At 40.1% G+C, this 15171-nt stretch overlaps 2 protein-coding genes across 2 annotated transcripts in view; one reads left to right on the top strand and one right to left on the bottom strand.

Moving 5' to 3' along the window:
* Positions 1-15171, top strand: part of Sgf11 (SAGA associated factor 11kDa) — a 76059-nt gene that overhangs the window by 34490 nt on the left and 26398 nt on the right. The gene's annotated exons all lie outside the window — the stretch shown is intronic.
* Positions 1-15171, bottom strand: part of LOC123757171 (uncharacterized) — a 30269-nt gene that overhangs the window by 4243 nt on the left and 10855 nt on the right. The window contains exons 3-10 of the mRNA XM_045740621.2: positions 9865-12168; positions 8387-8567; positions 7087-7271; positions 6515-6580; positions 4820-4969; positions 3301-3459; positions 2877-3151; positions 966-1060 (exon numbers count right to left, since the gene is read on the bottom strand). Coding sequence (XP_045596577.2) covers positions 966-1060; positions 2877-3151; positions 3301-3459; positions 4820-4969; positions 6515-6580; positions 7087-7271; positions 8387-8567; positions 9865-12168 — 3415 coding nt within the window. The remainder of the gene's footprint in view (positions 1-965; positions 1061-2876; positions 3152-3300; positions 3460-4819; positions 4970-6514; positions 6581-7086; positions 7272-8386; positions 8568-9864; positions 12169-15171) is intronic.

Below are 15171 nucleotides of genomic sequence, written 5' to 3'. Positions count from 1 at the left end.
AAATATATGAAATTAAAGTGACGAGGAAGAGCGGGAAAGTGAGTTAATGCAGAAGGGAAGATGAGGGGGGGGGCCAGATTCACGAAGTAGTTACGCAAGTACTTACGAACGTGTATATCTTTCCTCAATCTCTGGCGGCTTTGTTTACAATTATTAAACAGTTGATGAGCTCCGGAGCACCAGGAGGGTGTTTACAACAATAACAACAGTTGATTGGGAAGTTTTCATGCTTGTAGAATGTTTAATAAATGCCACCAAAGCCGTCAAAGATTGAGGAAAGATGTACACGTTCGTCAGTAACTGCTTCGGGAATCTGAACCGAGGACACGAGTTGATACGAGACCCAGAACGGACTGAAACTCCACTTTCGTTACGTTTCATATGTGTGGGTTGACTTATTTAATGTGGGTTAGTAATTATAACAGGATACGTTCTTCTGAAAACAGGTTAATTCATTAACTTACCGGTCATGTAAATGCAGATTTTCCATCACATTGGAACACTAATCTTATTACAAGATACTCTCAAGCAAGACTATAGATGACTAACTTCAGAAATCAGACTGACAACTTCACTTGTCCCCTGCTAACATTAGGGGGGTTTCCCAAACTCCAGTTAGAACACTTCTAGTACTATATAGGCTATATATATATATATATCAGAGTATCTGCCATACGCTACAGAGTCTGCCATACACTACAGATTATCTGCCATACACTACAGAGTATGTGTCATACACTACAGAGTATCAGCCATACACTAGAGAGCATCAGCCATACACTAGAGAGCATCAGCCATACACTAGAGAGCATCAGCCATACACTAGAGCATCAGCCATACACTAGAGAGCATCAGCCATACACTAGAGAGCACCAGCCATACACTACAGAGCATCAGCCATACACTAGAGAGCATCAGCCATACACTACAGAGCAACAGCCATACACTACAGAGCAACATCTCACCGTTGTCAAGAAGGATCTCTATGGCTGGCTGACTTCCGGCACATGCGCAGTAGTGGATGACGCTCTGGTCGTCGCTCACTTCAGTCACCCCAAGTCTGTCGGTGGGTGAGGTTGTGTGTCAGTTAATGCTCCGCTATTATACCTGCATCCGTTGCAGAAAGTCTTAGAGAAGGGTGACACGAGAATTCTCATAAGATCTAGTAGGATATGGACAACAAGCGTGCATTAATGTACGGTTTTTGTTCGTTTTCGACGCATAATCGGGGTTTCTGGGCGGGACAGAAATGGTTGGGCACGTTTCCTTTCACCTAATGCCTCTTGTTCGCCTAGGAGTTTAAATATGTACTCGGGATTTAGGCGACTGTTGTGGGTTGCATCCTGGGCAGGGTCAGTAGTTCCACCTTGGGGGACCTCGATATAAGCCTAACATATATAACAAATATATATATATATATATATATATATATATATATATATATATATATATATATATATATATATATATATATATATATATAACTGAAAACTCACACCCCAGAAGTGACTCGAACCCATACTCCCAGAAGCAACGTAACTGGTATGTACAAGACGCCTTAATCCACTTGACCATCACGACCGGACATAATGAGGTGATAGCCGAGGCTATTTGAACCACCCCACCGCCGGCACTCGGATAGTAATCTTGGGCATAGCATTTTACCAAATCACCTCATTCTTTGGGGCACACGTGAGGAACACAAATGCGAACAAGCCTGAATGGTCCCCAGGACAATATGCAACTGAAAACTCACACCCCAGAAGTGACTCGAACCCATACTCCCAGAAGCAACGCAACTGGTATGTACAAGACGCCTTAATCCACTTGACCATCACGACCGGACATAATGAGGTGATAGCCGAGGCTATTTGAACCACCCCACCGCCGGCACTCGGATAGTAATCTTGGGCATAGCATTTTACCAAATCACCTCATTCTTTGGGGCACACGTGAGGAACACAAATGCGAACAAGCCTGAATGGTCCCCAGGACAATATGCAACTGAAAACTCACACCCCAGAAGTGACTCGAACCCATACTCCCAGAAGCAACGCAACTGGTATGTACAAGACGCCTTAATCCACTTGACCATCACGACCGGACATAATGAGGTGATAGCCGAGGCTATTTGAACCACCCCACCGCCGGCACTCGGATAGTAATCTTGGGCATAGCATTTTAGCAAATCGGCTATCACCTCATTATGTCCGGTCGTGATGGTCAAGTGGATTAAGGCGTCTTGTACATACCAGTTGCGTTGCTTCTGGGAGTATGGGTTCGAGTCACTTCTGGGGTGTGAGTTTTCAGTTGCATATTGTCCTGGGGACCATTCAGGCTTGTTCGCATATATATATATATATATATATATATATATATATATATATATATATATAATATATATATATATATATATATATATATATATATATATATATATATATATATATATATATATATATATATAATGACAGTGTCAGACCACGGAGGAAAATTGAAACAGGAATTTCCTTAAGTACTTTCGTATACTAATACATCTTCAGAAGGAGTTTCGTTTTAATATACGAAAGTACTTAAGGAAATTCGTTTCAATTTTCCTCCGTGGTCTGACACTCGCATTTTTAATCACGTGTTTATTTTTCGTGATTTACACACACACACACACATGTATATATATATATATATATATATATATATATATATATATATATATATATATATATATATATAATATACTATATATATATATATATATAATATATATATATATATATATATATATATATATAATATACAGGCTGCCTGTCCTTCCGACAAAACAAATTATACAGAATTACTGTATTGCTGCATCTGAACATAGACCGCTCTATACTCACTTTACAAGAGCTTCCAGGGCCTTGTACTTCCTCTTCAACATAGAAAACTGGAACAAGGTCAGCCCGTCCCGGTCCCTGACTTTCCTGTCGGCGCCAGCCTCCATCAGCCGCTGTATGAGGTCAGGGGAGTCGACCAGGATGGCATGGTGGAGGGCGCGGTACTGACGGAACGTGTCTGTGGCCTCTGGATCAGCACCTTCCCCCAGCAGGAAGTTGACAGGTTCCAGCTGCTCGCTCTCCACGGCTGCGTGGAGCGGAGTCCGGCCCTTACTGTCCTGAGGGAAGGAGGTGGGGAGAGGTTTCTGAAGGCGTCTCCTGAGTTACATAAAGTGTCTTGTGAATGTGTTATTGATTGATGAAGATTAAGTCGCCCCAAGAGGTGGCACAGGCATGAATAGCCTGTAAAATCGGTTATTTTACCTACCCTGGACTCGATGCTGGCCCCCCGACGGAGCAGTACACGAAGGCACTGTACGCAGCCCACACTGGCGGCGGTGTGAAGGAGGGGACCCGCCTCCCCATCCACCAGCAGGTCCCCTCCTGCCTCCAGCAGCGCCTCCAGTATCGTCGAGCAAGTCTTATTCTGCCGAAGGAACATACACACACATTATATATATATAAAATATACAAAATTACATGTATGGTCGAGTTTCATCTTGAGGTTACATGACATCTTTAAACTATTTATTACGACAGTTTACAAAGCCAAAAGCTGTGCTCAAAAAGACACACACACTAGTACATTTAGTTTATATATTAATTATAACAAACAAGAGACTTGCTATTGGTAATTAAAAATAATTACTCTGCCTAAATTTAAAATATAACATATATATATAAACATGATAAACATAAACAAATGATCAGAAACACCGATCATTTGTATGAGGGAAAACCTACAGAGACAATTGTAGACTGTGATGAAACACCTTACAGGAAACGATTGTTGTCATCTCAGTGGTGTTGAGAACGGCTTTGATCAGCCGAAACGTTCATCTCTCTTTCCCAGTTCTCTGGATTTTCCTCATACAAACGATCAGTCTTTTATGATCGTCAATTGCATATATCTATATATATGCGGAAAAACCACAAAGACATGGGGAAGAGAGAGAGGTTTTTCCGCATACAAATGATCAGTGTTTAGTGATCGTCAATTGCATATATATATATATATATATATATATATATATATATATATATATATATATATATATATATATATATATATATATATATATATATATATTATAATTCAAAACGACACAATTTCCATAAAGTAGCCTATCATTATTTAATTCAACCTTACAATAGAGTACTACTGTTGTGGGAAAGAAAATTTTTCCCAAGGAATTAGCTAAGTCATCTTTCTCTGTATAATCTCGAGAAGAATTTACATTTATTCTTGAGGTACGATGCTCCCAACTGTACCGACTACTGTATAATCTAACCGCAGTCTCGCATGACTTAAGATAATCACAATTGACTTGAGAATGGTTCAGGACGGACCGAAACGTCCTCGTCCCTTCACCTTCTAGTGTGTGTACTTTAGTCCTAAACTGTGTTCTGGACTAAAGTAAACTCGGTATTTACTGTAAGAAGCGGGGTATACCTCTTGGTGTGTATATCCATTGTCTTAGAGCCTTTAATTCAAACACTTTTTGCTATGAATCCTAATACCCAATTGACCTTATTTCCAATATCAATACTTTATCTTCTTTGAGTTAGATCGTTATCAATTATTATTCCCAAATTATGTTCACAATTTGATTTTACAATTTAAATATTATTTATCTAATATTTAGTAGGCCTACTTCTGCCCGAAACGCTGCGCGTACTAGTGGCTTTACAAGATTGTAAATACTATGCTATGTATTCTCACAAACCCAATGTACCTTCTTGTATGTAAATAAATAAATAAATAAATAAATAAATAAATATCGTACCTCGCCGCGCTGCCTGGCGAGTATGGCAGCGTGCATGGGCGTGTTGCCGGAGTGGTCAGTGACGTTTACCTCGGCGCCGGCGCTTAGTAACGCATCAGTCACCTCCCGCAGCCCAACGTGAGCGGACAGATGAAGAAGCGTCTCTCCATTCTGTGGTTCATGGATGGGAATAAGTCATCGATAATTTGTATCTTACCTGGTTTCAGACCTAACTCTAGACAAAAACAATGTGTGTAATTAGTGCATTTATAAAATATATAATGCTGAATCTGCTAAATTACCACTGTAATCTGATCCTTATATATATATATGAAGGAATATCTGTATGAGGGTGGAGGCCAGATACTTGGTGCTAGCTATTTGCTGGGAGAAAGGTGAAGGGGAAGGATCAGAGATGAGAAAATAGGAGAGGGGGAATATGACAGATGAGAGAGAAGAGGAAAAAAAGACCCTAGTACGTCTATAAAATAGGAAGTGTGTCTGCTTATCTGAAGTAGGAGGCCTCACCCAACCTTCACACATGAAACTTAATGGGGTGGGTGCAAGACTGACAGCCAGTTAATCAGCTCTGTTTTCATGCTTTAAGAAATATCAGCATCTTGAGTGTCCCCCCTCCTGGGAATTTCGTGAAGTCTGATATAAAATCAGGGATTGTGTATGCCATAGAGTTTTGATGCTTCCTCCTGCAGTTTTGGGTGGATTATGGGAAGATGGAGAGCGGTCGTGGGGAGAGGATTTGATTAGGGGCGAAAGGTGACGATTAGGGGTATAAGGGAGGGGGGAAGAGAGACCCGGGCGCAGCTGGGTACCTCATCTAGGTATTATTATAAATCAGCTATTAATATATTTATCTGGGTTTATTGATCTATAGCATTCAAAAATAATTAAAGCATTTGTTGAACCGTTGAATATTCGGGCCATAAGATACCTTTCTTAGATGTTTAGTAAAGTTGCTGTTAAATCTAATAAAGTATATTCAGTCTCATAGTTGGATAATTTAGTGAAAGGGCGTTTAGTGTTGTGTGTATATATGAACCCTCTAATTGGTTTCCCGTTACTTGGAACAGGAAGCCTGAACTTATATTTATAGGCTGAGAACTCCAGAGATCACGAAAGGTAAAGCAAGGGCATGGAAGAATTGCTCGAGAAACCCTGGAGTTTTCTCTCTTTATAATCTTAATGACTTTATTGGCTTCGTATCAGGTTTAAGGTTTATAACTGAAATACTCCTAGCATAGCACACATATGCACTATATTAGGCCTCAGATATCGCGTATTAGACCTAGGACAGTTAGGGAAAGTTAGTTTAATTTATCAAAGCAAGACAAGTAACATATAGTTTCCTGCTTTGTCAAACTCAATAGTTCACATTTCTACGATCTAATTTCTTTGTACGTTGGTGTATATACTATGGTAATTATCGTTACTATAAGTACTACCAAAACAGGAGGATGGGCTGAGATAATGATGTAGTGTATAATATGTAGACCAATAATGTAGACTATAATATGTAGACCAAATTGATTTATGTGCAATACTAAATTTCGACTTTAAGTGAATATGTAGCAGTATTTTAGGAATACTGAAATCATTAGGCATCAAAGAAGACTTATGTACAAGAAAGCACCTTTTTTATCAATGTTTCTTATAGTAAATAACTATGAGAATTAGTCGTTAATGTATAGAACTGCTCACCTTGTCGGTCACCTTGAGAGGCAGGCGGCCCTCCAGTGGGTTGTCAACGCCGGCGTGTAGCAACAGCTGAAATAAAGACACACACACGAGGAAATTTAATTGAAGACTCAAATTAAATCTTTTTTTATGTGGGGGAAAGGGTCGATATAAGCCATATTTAGACTGGTTCAAGTAGTGTTTTGATTTTGAAGCTATGTTAGTGTTTATATGTTGTCACTGATCCTATATTTGTGTTTTTACTATGAGGTTATTAGTGTTTTGACTTATCCTATAGTAGTTTCACTGATCATAGTATTGACTCTGAGGTATTTGTGTATTAATTCTGATCTAAGTAGTGTTTCGACTCTTATTCTAATAGTGTTTTGACTATTAGCCTATGATATATTTTTCTGAGAACTATCAAAATATCCTTTTCTTGGTTTTGAGAACATTTTTTTATAGTTCTGTGGAAAAGACATTTTATTGGTTGAGAAAATATATTTTGCTAGTTCTGTTAAAAATAGTTATTGCTCTCAGGGATAGCTGTCTCTGGTTGCTTTATATATGTGTGTGTTACAGTAGATAAAGCGTACCTTGAGAATGTCGAGGGCGTTAGCAAGAGCAGCCAGGTGGAGAGGTGTCCTGCCACGCCTGCGCTCCGGGGCATCGGTCTCCGCCCCGGCCGCCAGCAGCGCCTCCACCACCCCCACATCTCCGGACTCCACCGCACAGTGTAGCGGCGTCCTCATGTCCACATCGGCGCGGTTTACTTGGCATCCTGAGTTATAAGTATGTTGTTGTTGTTTAAGATTCGCTACTTGAAACAAAAAGTCCCAAGTAGCACGGGCTATGGTGAGCCCGTAGTGGACATAAGTAAGTAATTATCAAAAGAAGGCACCAGACCGAGAAGGCTATGTAGCACCATCAAATGTGCTTCTGGGTTATAAAGAAGGAGTTTATGAGACAAATGATAATTACCACTAGTCAACTAATGTAAATTTGTGAGGAGAGGTAATTATAAGGAATTGTAAGAGTTGAACAAAGGGAGGAATTACAAGAATTGATGCATGCAATAGCCGTCTCTAAGCCATGAGTTATATCAAGGAATGGCCCCGAAGCAGTCATCGTCATACTAAAAACGATGAACACAGCATATGTTGGTCCGCCGCAAAGAATGGTATTCTAGATTGATTGATGAAGATTAAACCACCTAAAAGGTGGCACGGGCATGAATAGCCCGTAAGTGGTGGCCGTTTTGAGCCATTACCAGTATCAAGAGCTGATACTGGAGATGTGTGGAGGTGCGACTGCACCCTGCGTGACAGATGTCTCCCGTGAATGTGTTGATGGTATTCTAGTGATGAGCACATATATATATATATATATATATATATATATATATATATATATATATATATATATACCCTTCTAGCAACCCTTGCATAAGCTATGTTCGTCCAAGCTGCAGCATTCGTCAGATTTTCCGTACTTTATAATAAATAGCGATATTTTCTCAAATGTATATTATAATTTTGAGTATAGTTAGGCCTAAGGTGGGTTAGGTTTGGTGTTTAGGCTCCTTAAACAATTATTTTAACGTGAGTGAAGCTAAGTAAACGGGTATTAAATAATAAAAAAATTGTTTCTGTGCTACAACGGTAACTGAACCAAAGAACCCGACTGCGCTTTCAGTAGGAGTGAACTAATAGTTAATCCTGAGGGGGTTGGAAAAGGGCCAATGCGGGGAGAATAGTGGTTTTCCTGAATTTTAAATTTGAATTTAAATTTGAAAATTTGAATTTAAATTTGAAAATTTGAATTTAAATTTGAAAATTTGAATTTAAATTTGAATTTAAATTTTTAAAATTTGAATTTGTTTAGGGCGGGGCTGACCATGCTGGAGGAGGAGGGTGACGGCGGCCAGGTTGCCCCTGCCAGCCGCCAGGTGAAGTGCCGTCTGGTCACAGTGGTCTGGGGTGTCCACATCCAGTCCCTCTTCACCCAGCAGCTTCGTCAGAGCGTCCACGTCCCCGTCAGCTGCTGCTGCGTGCAAGCTTGCATTCTGCAGCTGTTCCTGTAAGACATATAATAGATGGGTGTGTGACAGCTTCTGAAAGGGTGTGAAAATGTTTCTTTTTTTTTTATTTATTACTGTGAAACTTATTCCTTAATATCGTTATTTGGCTCTATACACACACAAAAATTATTCTACAGTTAGTATGATGTTCTTTTAGTCTTACTACAAACCCGTAGTTATTTCTTCTGTGTTTGGATTATTTAGTTAAAATTATTTATGTAAAGAATTCGCTCAAAATGTATCGTTAATGATTCCACTCACTACTTTCTCATTTGATATACATATGTAGTTTTCGAAAATATTTAACTTGTTATGTATAGACTCTGCAAGATTGTAATAATTTGGGTGTTTATGGTTGACATTGTTTCTAATTTTGTAGTTAAAATTGTTTGTAAATTTGTAGATAATTATGTGCTTGTTACACTAGATGCTCACCTTATTGAAGAGCCAGGGCGGGGGGAGAAGCCTAATATTTATATATATAAAAAAAAACTGGGCAAAGGAACCTGATTTCTTGAACAGGCCTCTCAATTATTACGTCCTTATATCCTGACAAAATATTTTGGGATAATACCAATGGTCGCTGTTTCCTTATTTCCTTGCAAAGCATCTTGGTGTATTGGCCTACTCTTCCATTATAGATATAGATATATATGTGTGTGTAAATCACGAAAATTAACACGTGATGAAAATTGTGACTGTCAGACCACGGAGGAAGAATTGAAACAGGAATTTCCTTAAATTTCCATAGATATATATATCTGTCTAGTTTTCCCGCTACCTGTTGATATTATAACTAGTCGAAACTCACCAACTTAGCACATTGAATTTGAATGGAGAGCATAATAAATCTAATCCATCCCCTCAACAAAAAAACAGCATTTATACCAACTATTTAGTCAGGCGGTCCAATATGCACCATTGGACTCTCAAAAAGTCACATTTAGTATAGCTGAATTAGCCCAAATGGCATTCTAGAAAATTGTACATTTAACTAAAACACCTAACCTGCCCAAGCAATCCTAGGCCTAATAAGCTATCTTAGGCCTATTAAAATAGATGTTATACTAGTAATGTTTAAGTTTGGTTTTTAGCTTTGCTGTTTTTTTTACTACAAAATTAATAATATTAAACGTGAATTATTGTTGAAGTCCAACAGTATACATGGGTACACTCGACCAAATAGTTGAAATACTGTTTTTCTTTTAGGAGAATGGGTTCCTGGTCATGGTTATCATTCATTCCTGGCCAAGATATCATTCACCAGCGACCAGTGTGAGGTAACGAGTCACACCTTGCGTCTTCTTATGCGCTCGTAGAGAGGCGTCAGCTCCCGTACGTCGGCCACCACCTCCCGGCTCCTCAGTAGCGATGCTCCCCGCGAACTGTCGTTGCTCGTTGGTGTTGTCGTGTCTCGTGCAGTGTCAGTAAGCAGTGGTGTTGTCGTGCCTCGTAGGGTGTCAGTAAGCAGTGGTGTTGTCGTGCCTCGTAGGGTGTCAGTAAGCAGTGGTGTTGTGCCTCGTAGGGTGTCAGCAAGCAGTGGTGTTGTCGTGTCTCGTAGGGTGTCAGCAAGCAGTGGTGTTGTCGTGTCTCGAAGGGTGTCAGTAAGCAGTGGTGTTGTCGTGTCTCGTAGGGTGTCAGCAAGCAGTGGTGTTGTCGTGTCTCGAAGGGTGTCAGTAAGCAGTGGTGTTGTCGTGCATCGTAGGGTGTCAGTAAGCAGTGGTGTTGTCGTGTCTCGTAGGGTGTCAGTAAGCAGTGGTGTTGTCGTGTCTCGAAGGGTGTCAGTAAGCAGTGGTGTTGTCGTGTCTCGTATTGTGTCAGTAAGCAGTGGTGTTGTCGTGTCTCGTATTGTGTCAGTAAGCAGTGGTGTTGTCGTGTCTCGTATTGTGTCAGTAAGCAGTGGTGTTGTCGTGTCTCGTATTGTGTCAGTAAGCAGTGGTGTTGTCGTGTCTAGTGTAGTGTCAGTAAGCAGTGGTGTTGTCGTGTCTAGTGTAGTGTCAGCAAGCAGTGGTGTTACAGCGTCAAGTGTTGTATCAGTTCTGAGTGGCGTTGATACCTCTTGTGATATGTCAGCCTTCAGAGGTGACGGTATTATGTGTGTTGTGTCAGGATCTTCCAAATCACGTGCAATGTCAGCTACCATTGGTGCTGCAGTGTCTTGTATAGTGTCAGCCCTTTCTGGTGTTGCCACATCTTGCATAGCGTCAGCTCCAGTCGATGTAACCATGTCTCTAATGGTGTCAGCCCTCTCTGGTGATGCCACAGCGTGCATTGTGTCAGCCCTTTGAGATGATGTCACTTCTAGTGTTGAATCATCAATTTGCCGTTCTGACATATCTTGTCTAATGTCAGCCCTCGACGGTGTTGCCATGTCTTGAGAATTTTCTGCTTCCACCGGTGAGGTCATTTCTAGTGTCTTGTTTTCCTTGGGAGGCGTCCTCGCGTGTCTTGTGTTGTCACCTTCCAATAGTGTTGCCATGTTTGCCGAAGTGCCACTGCTTGGCACTGTTGACATACATCCTAAAGTATCAGTTGAGGGTGTTGCCAAATTTGTTAAAGTATCCGTTCCTGACCCTATTGCCAGATTTAAGGTGTCATAGGCTTCTAAGGTTGTTGTTTCATGCTCTGAAGGACTGGTTACGGACAGTGGCGCCACGTTTTCTGTAGTATCAGGTTCTGAAAGTGTTGTCACGTTTTCTGAAGTTTCAGTTGATGGCAATGTTGTCACGTTTTCTGAAGTTTCAGTTGATGACAATGTTGTCACGTTTCCTATCTCATCAGCCCCTGACAGTGGTGCCGAGTTTCCGCTTGCATTTTCTGATAGATTATCCGGTGACACTGCAGACGTGTACTTTGCAACGTCAGTTTTTGACAGTCGTTCCACGTTCCTTGATGTATAAGATCTTGTCGAGGTTCCCTCGCCTCTAGGAGTGTCAAGTCCTGATACAGATGATGAATACTTCGATGTTTCAGTTCTCAGCGATGATTCAGTGTTTCTCGTTGAATTGGTTCCTAACCGATTTGATAAGTATTCAGATGTGTCAGTTCTTGGTGTTGTCGACTTGTTTTTCGGAAGATCTGTTTCCAGCAGAGATGAGAAGTACTTCGATGTCTCAGATCTTGGCGGCGTCGTCTTGTTTTTTGAAAAATCTGTTTCCAAGAGAGATGAGTAGTACTTCGATGTCTCGGATCTTGGCGGCGTCGTCTTGTTTTTAGAAAAATCTGTTTCCAAGAGAGATGAGAAGTACTTCGATGAGTCAGTTCTTGGTGTCGTCGCGTTGTATCTAGAAGAATCACCTAGCAGTGATGCCACATACGATGATGCATCACCTCTTGATGGCACGGAGGCATTTCTTGAAGTATCAAATCTCGACAAATTATCTGAATTGTCAAATCTCGACGATGTTACGTTTCGTGTAGTGTAAGATCCCCTGAGACCCGCCAGGGTGTCACCGGTGTTTATCCTGGAGGAGAGTATGGAGTCGCCTCCTGAGAGGCCAGCACCAACAGTCGTCCTGCCTGGGCGGGACCACCTCTGCAGCAGGTCGTCGTCGTCGGATGACTCCTGGCGGGACAGGCGCTGGTAGGACGACCTCACCTGCAACGCGAGCACGTCAGGTGTTGTAGTGGGGGGGAAAGATGGGAGGTGGAGGATGAATGTTTGTGTTGGTGGGGGAGCTAAGAACGTCACGCAACCTTCGCCAGTCATATCTGATCTATCGTAAGCCACTGAGCCGGGCATGCAGACAGGCATAAAGTATAGCTCAGATTAGCTGACGCTCACAGTTTCCTGTTTGATAATAATAACGAAAACCCCCAGTCATTTTCAAATACAGAGACAAAGCAAATTTGTTTAATATACTGAATATATTGTATCGAAAAGTCATTAAAGCTCTATGCTTGCAAAAGAAGAGTGAGAAAACTTCAGATCGTGAGCATAATGTAAAGGCTTACTACGTTAGCGTGACGTTCACTCCACTCCACCTACACTTACTGCTATATTATAATTATTCTACAGTATTGCTCTAAGTTTAAGAAAACCTAATACTTTAGAGGGGGGAAGAGGAGGGCGCTTAGCAGGTTAAGAGCTGGCGAAGAGAGTGTTACGCGCCAAGCGGGCGCCAGGAAGCAACTGAATGTCCCGTAATGCCTCACACACACCGACCTTCTCACTTGTCGATGATTCAACTCATAGTACATTAAACATGTTCACGAGGTCTTGATCTGAGAGCATCTTGTAGTAAAGGCAATTAGGCCATTTTTGGATGGTCTCTGGTGGGCGTTAGTAGCAGTTATTGGTGAACGAGTTGGGCCAGCTGCACTTCCTTTCTCTTGGGGGGTAAATATGTTAATTGTAAGCTGTTACTCCGTTAACCTTGTGTCAGCTTCGCCTTTAGTCATTCTTAAGTTAGCTGGTTTATGTTAAGCGAGTTCACCTTTCTTGTTAATCTGTAATAAATTTGTATTAAAACTGTAGAATCGTTAGGAGCAGTTAGCTGAGTAGAAAGAATTATATATATATATATATATATATATATATATATATATATATATATATATATATATATATATATATATATTGTTTGAGGTTGACCCTCTTAGCTACTTCTTCAATTATTTATTCTGCATTCATTCATCTATTCATGGGACCTGAAATGTAGTAGTGGTCTTTATGCAGCCTTAACATTTAGTAAAGCAAAATAGAATTTTAAAGTCAATCACTCAAAACGCTGCGCGTACTAGTGGCTTTACAAGATTGTAATTACTATCCTATGTATCCTCACAATCCCAATGTACCTTCTTGTATATATATAAATAAATAAATAAAATATACAGGTACAATACTGGTACAGTCTTCTATAGATAGTTATGACGATGTTGTACAACATTTTATGCCTATAAATTTATCATTCATGACACTTGAACAATTATAGAACAAATAATTTACTTTCTACATCAGATTTTTAATTAGATTTTAAGCATTGTTCCTGACTGAATCAGCCTGTAAATTCATGTTTTGGAATATGTCTGTGAAGAGACGGTGTCCAACAGCCACCTCTGAGCCTGAGAGTATATACATACCAGAGTGTGAGTGGACATACATGTTCAGGACAATAGCAGACATCGCAGCCTCGGGTAGTGGAGACTCCACAAAATAAAAGTTTATCTGGCCCAAGAACTGTGGATATGTTGGCATGAGGCGCCATGCTCGTTTTAAATAATTTAATAAAACACTTCACTGCTTTCACAATTATGGTTATTCACATACACTGTATGTGAATAACCCTGTGGGTTTCTGCCACATCTGCCCAGCACCCTATGGGCCTGGCAGATTTCAAACAGACTTCACAAACCCAAACACTACAGCGCCTACGGGCCTCTACCTAAATTGTACATGATAGGCTTCTAGCCTACGTCAAGACTAGCCTCACCAAAACACCCCATGTTCCCTCTGGTATGTATATATTCTTAAGCTGGGAACGGAGCCCGGACAAAAATAACAATGCCAACATATGTCTTCAGGTTAAATATTGCAAATTAGACGATCACAGCAATACGTCCCATATGTACGATTTAGTGTATTTACTGTTTGGATATACACGAATCAAGACACCAGACAGGAGTTTCTGTAGCTCAGGGGCCTTATACGTCACCTTGTAACAAAATGTGACCAACGATATGTGAGTTTTTGGTCGTGTCGCTAATCTACATCCCGTTTTTTTCCCAATCCGTATAAAAACCCAACCTTCTAACCTAACCAGAAGCCTACGAACCCAATCAACCCACCAACGGTAGTATCGAGTTAGGTTCATAGAAAACGTATATATATTTGTGAGCCGTTATTTTTCTTTTCTTTTCTTAGTTATTTATTGGTAACTTTGGCAGCGTCTTCATCCTTTAGGAAGACGTTTTAATAAATTAGTAAAATACGTCCAGATGCGATCCGTCATTCCACTTTCATGCAGGCAATTATCTCTTCTAACACAAGCACGAACTGACCATAGTCACAACCAGGGGCAAATAGTTAATCTTGCTGTAAGTAACATGTACTCTATAAACATCTTTTGAAATATACAGGCAAAATAAAGTTTATTCTAGATACGAGGAGACGGCCTATATATATATATATATATATATATATATATATATATATATATATATATATATATATATATATATATATATATATATATATATATATATATATTATTTTGTTAAATATGACCGCATTGCTGGCTTTGTTGATCTTATAGTATAAGCTTTTTATGTTTCTAACTATTTTCTTAACTCTGGGCATTAGAAGAGCAATCAAGTTACCGAAAAGTGTAGTAAAGAAACTAGTTATTATTCAAGGGTGTATTGTATACATGATTATTTGTATAAAATAAACCCCTCAATAATCACTAGAGTTTCCTGACCGTCAATTTCGGCAATTTTATTGCTCTTCTTAACCCCCAGAAGTAAGAAAAGAGAAGCATGGAAAGTTTATACTATAAGATCAAGATGTTGTTTAAGATTCGCTACTTGGAACAAAAAGTTCAAAGTAGCATGGGCTGTGGTGAGCCCGTAGGAGTATATATATCAAGATCAACAATGCGGT

The sequence above is a fragment of the Procambarus clarkii genome, chromosome 13 (genome assembly GCF_040958095.1).
Source record: "Procambarus clarkii isolate CNS0578487 chromosome 13, FALCON_Pclarkii_2.0, whole genome shotgun sequence".
NCBI classification, from domain to species: Eukaryota; Metazoa; Arthropoda; class Malacostraca; order Decapoda; family Cambaridae; genus Procambarus; species Procambarus clarkii.
Note: the sequence above shows the minus strand (reverse complement) of the source record. Positions and strands in the feature narration are given on the sequence as shown.